This window comes from Procambarus clarkii, chromosome 30, assembly GCF_040958095.1.
Source record: "Procambarus clarkii isolate CNS0578487 chromosome 30, FALCON_Pclarkii_2.0, whole genome shotgun sequence".
Lineage (NCBI taxonomy): Eukaryota > Metazoa > Arthropoda > Malacostraca > Decapoda > Cambaridae > Procambarus > Procambarus clarkii.
This window is the reverse complement of record NC_091179.1, coordinates 15,215,810-15,219,737: the sequence shown is the minus strand read 5'-3', so window position 1 is coordinate 15,219,737 and position 3,928 is coordinate 15,215,810. Positions and strand designations below refer to the sequence as shown.

The 3,928-nt window shown below is 46.2% G+C and overlaps 1 protein-coding gene across 1 annotated transcript; it reads left to right on the top strand.

The window, feature by feature from the left end:
* Positions 1-2,293: 2,293 nt before the first annotated feature.
* On the top strand, positions 2,294-3,703 carry LOC138369923 (uncharacterized). The gene is made up of 2 exons (XM_069333672.1): positions 2,294-2,440; positions 3,335-3,703. The coding sequence occupies exons 1-2, from the start codon at positions 2,294-2,296 to the stop codon at positions 3,701-3,703; spliced, it is 516 nt and encodes a 171-aa protein (XP_069189773.1).
* The last annotated feature ends 225 nt before the right edge of the window (positions 3,704-3,928 follow it).

Sequence of the window (3,928 nt, the reverse complement as noted above, 5' to 3'; positions counted from 1 at the left end):
TAGCCATTCCAGGACCACAGCAATTCCAGGACCGCATCCATTCCAGGACCGCATCCATTCCAGGACCGCAGCCATTCCAGGACCGCATCCATTCCAGGACCGCATCCATTCCAGGACCGCATCCATTCCAGGACCGCAGCCATTCCAGGACCGCATCCATTCCAGGACCGCATCCATTCCAGGACCGCAGCCATTCCAGGACCGCATCCATTCCAGGACCGCATCCATTCCAGGACCGCATCCATTCCAGGACCGCAGCCATTCCAGGACCGCATCCATTCCAGGACCGCAGCCATTCCAGGACCGCATCCATTCCAGGACCGCAGCCATTCCAGGACCGCATCCATTCCAGGACCGCATCCATTCCAGGACCGCAGCCATTCCAGGACCGCATCCATTCCAGTACCGCAGCCGTTCCAGGACCGCATCCATTCCAGGACCACAGCCATTCCAGGACCGCATCCATTCCAGGACCGCAGGCATTCCAGGACCGCATCCATTCCAGGACCGCATCCATTCCAGGACCGCAGCCATTCCAGGACCGCATCCATTCCAGGACCGCATCCATTCCAGGACCGCATCCATTGCAGCCACAGACCGCTCAAGGTTCCAAAGGTCCGAGCACACAACCTCAGCAACACTGACAGAGACCTGGCAATGGCTCCAGACTCACAGTCTCTCCACCATTCACTGGAAGCTCTCCATCGTTCCAAGGACGCAATCTGGAACCAAAGTTTAATGGTTTTATAAAATAACGTTTGCGGTGCGGATTGCCTCCAATGGAGCCGGCTGTAAATTGGTGGGAAGTTTTTGCAGGTACGATTCTCACGCTCTTGTTAATGTCCCTTTGAAGAATACGTTTGAGAAAACTGTTTACTGTGTGCGGGAAGTTCTTAATATATTATAATAGATACATATATTTTAAATATTTATATTCCGTTCTCCACGTCAGTACCTAAAACCACTATATGCGACTGAAAACTCACACACCAGAAGTGACTCGAACCCATACTGCCAGGAGCAACGCAACTGGTATCTACAGGACGCCTTAATCTGCTTGACCATCACGACCGGATATAAGGAAGTGATAGCCGAAGTTATTTGAACCACTTCCCCGCCGGCACTCGGATGGTAATCTTGGGCATTACATTTTATCAAATCACCTCTTTCTTTGGGGCACACGTTGTGTAGATACCAGTTGCGTTGCTCCTGGCAGTATGGGTTCGAGTCACTTCTGGGGTGTGAGTTTTCAGTCGCATATAGTCCTGGGGACCATTCAGGCTTATTCGCATTTGTGTTCCTCACGTGTGCCCCAAAGAATGAGGTGATTTGATAAAATGCTATGCCCAAGATTACCATCCGAGTGCCGGCGGGGAAGTGGTTCAAATAGCTTCGGCTATCACTTCCTTATGTCCGGTCGTGATGGTCAAGCGGATTAAGGCGTCCTGTAGATACCAGTTGCGTTGCTCCTGGCAGTATGAGTTCGAGTCACTTCTGGGGTGTGAGTTTTCAGTCATATATATATATATATATATATATATATATATATATATATATATAACTATATATAAAATATATATATATATATATATATATATATATATATATATATATATAATGTATATATATATATATATAAATATATATACATATATATATATATACATATATACATATATATATATATTATATATAGTTATATATATATATAATGTATATATATATACATATATACATATATATATATATATATATTATATATAGTTATATATATATATAATGTATATATATATACATATATACATATATATATATATATATATATATATATATATATATATATATATATATATATATATATATATATATATATATATATATATATATATCCTGTAAGGATGCTGAAATGGACTTAACGACCCGTGTCAGGCCTCAAAAGGCATCAACGTGAGCTCTGAAGAGATAACTGTTTAGGACTCGACCTAAATAAGAAAGTTCAACGATATCTCAAGTCAGATTCACTATTCGCCTTCAGTCATATTCAAAATAATGAATAATACACATTACATATATACAATATATATGCGAGAGTGTGTAAGAATGTGAAGGCAATGCTCCACTAAGGAACTATGATCTCCTGCTGGGGCTCGGGAAGTTCCACACAACTTTCTCTTAAATAGATTTTCCCTAGCCTTGCCGGACGGCCGGAGGCGAGGGGAGACGGAGCTGGTCAGTCAGGCCGAGGAGGGAGAGAAAGGAGAAGAGAGTGGACACAAGTAACAACGAAGCGGAGATGGAAGAGAAGGAGCAGAAGGGTGGAACGATTTTGAGACGACAGCGGATAGGTGGAACGGACAAGAGGTGCAGAACGGAGGAGAAAAGTGAAGAGAAAGTAACAGAAGATGGGAAGAGAAGTTCCAGAAAGAGAAAAAAAGGGAAGGTAGATACAAAAGATGGTGGGGGGGGGGGGGGGGGGAGTGAAGAGAAGGGAATGTTATCAAGAGTTACATGATCAAAGATAACAATGATATCCTCGTTTACACACTACGCGATCTGTGACGTCATAACATAAAGATAGCCGAAGCGGCTATCTTCTTCTTCACAAACAGTCATTCGAAAAGCTGAAAGCAGCATTGATCTCGTCCCCTGTCCTTGGAGCTGTTGAAACATGAAACGAATTCCCGCGGGTGTGGGAATCGAACCCGCGCCACAGAATTACAAGTCCTGCGCGCTATCCACCAGGCTACGAGGCCCCCTAGGTCCTTCACCCCGAGGTCCTTCACATGCACACACACCTTCACTACATGCTGTAGTGAAGGTGTGTGTGTGTGTATGTGTGTGTGTATCTGTGTACTCACCTATTTGTGCTTGTGGGGGTTGAGCTTTGGCTCTTTGGTCTCGCCTCTTAACTGTCAATCAACTGGTGTACAGATTCCTGAGCCTACTGGGCTCTATCATATCTACATTTGAAACTGTGTATGTCAGCCTCCACCACATTACTGCCTAATGCATACCATCCGTTAACTACTCTGACAATGTGTGTGTGTGTGTGTGTGTGTATCTGTGTATTCATGTGTGTGTGTGCCTCTATTTGCTATTCTATATACTTTATGCACTTGTTTTGTTTGTTCCAGAATTCTGCGTCATCACTTTTCTCTAAATCTCGCTCAGGTACTCCTGCTTCTCTACGGGCTCACCGTAGCCCGTGCAACTAGAAACTTTTTGTGCCAGGTAGCGAATCTTAAACATCAACAACAACAATCCTACTTCTCTCCCTTGTTAACCAGAGAAAGAACAGCAGTAACAGTAACAATAGAGGAGGCGGTGACGGAAGCATGCTGAAGTGGAGGCAGCAGCTGGTGAAGTGGAGGCAGCAGCTGGTGAAGTGGAGGACACAGCAACCGCTGCTGTAGTGGAGAACACAGCAACAGCTGCTGTAGTGGAGGACACAGCATCAGCAGCTGTAGTGGAGGACACAGCATCAGCAGCTGTAGTGGAGGACACATCAGCATCTGTAGTGGAGGACACATCAGCAGCTGTAATGGAGGATACAGAATCAGCAGCTGTAGTGGAGGACACTAGTGGAGGATACAGCATCAGCAGCTGTAGTGGAGGCAGCAGCATCAGCGGTGAGGACACAGGCAGAGGACGGGTCCTGTATCTCAGCTGCCACCAGCCAATACCAGAGTTTAGAAGTCCGTGAACCGTGACGAAGAAACGACTTCAATTTCTTTTTGTCGCGTTGGATCTTGATAACTGGGAGACAAACACCCTGCAGGCGCAGCACCCGGCCTCCTGCCCCGGGGTGACGCATGGCCTAGCTCCTGCCCCGGGGTGACGCATGGCCTAGCTCCTGCCCCGGGGTGACGCATGGTCTAGCTCCTGCCCCGGGGTGACGCATGGTCTAGCTCCTGCCCCGGGGTGACGC

Coding starts and splice junctions, on each gene's coding strand:
- LOC138369923 (XM_069333672.1), top strand. CDS start 2,294: ATGGAAGAGAAGGAGCAGAAGGGTGGAACGATTTTGAGACGACAGCGG. Junction 2,441..3,334: donor GAAAGAGAAAAAAAGGGAAG/GTAGATACAAAA, acceptor CGGTGACGGAAG/CATGCTGAAGTGGAGGCAGC.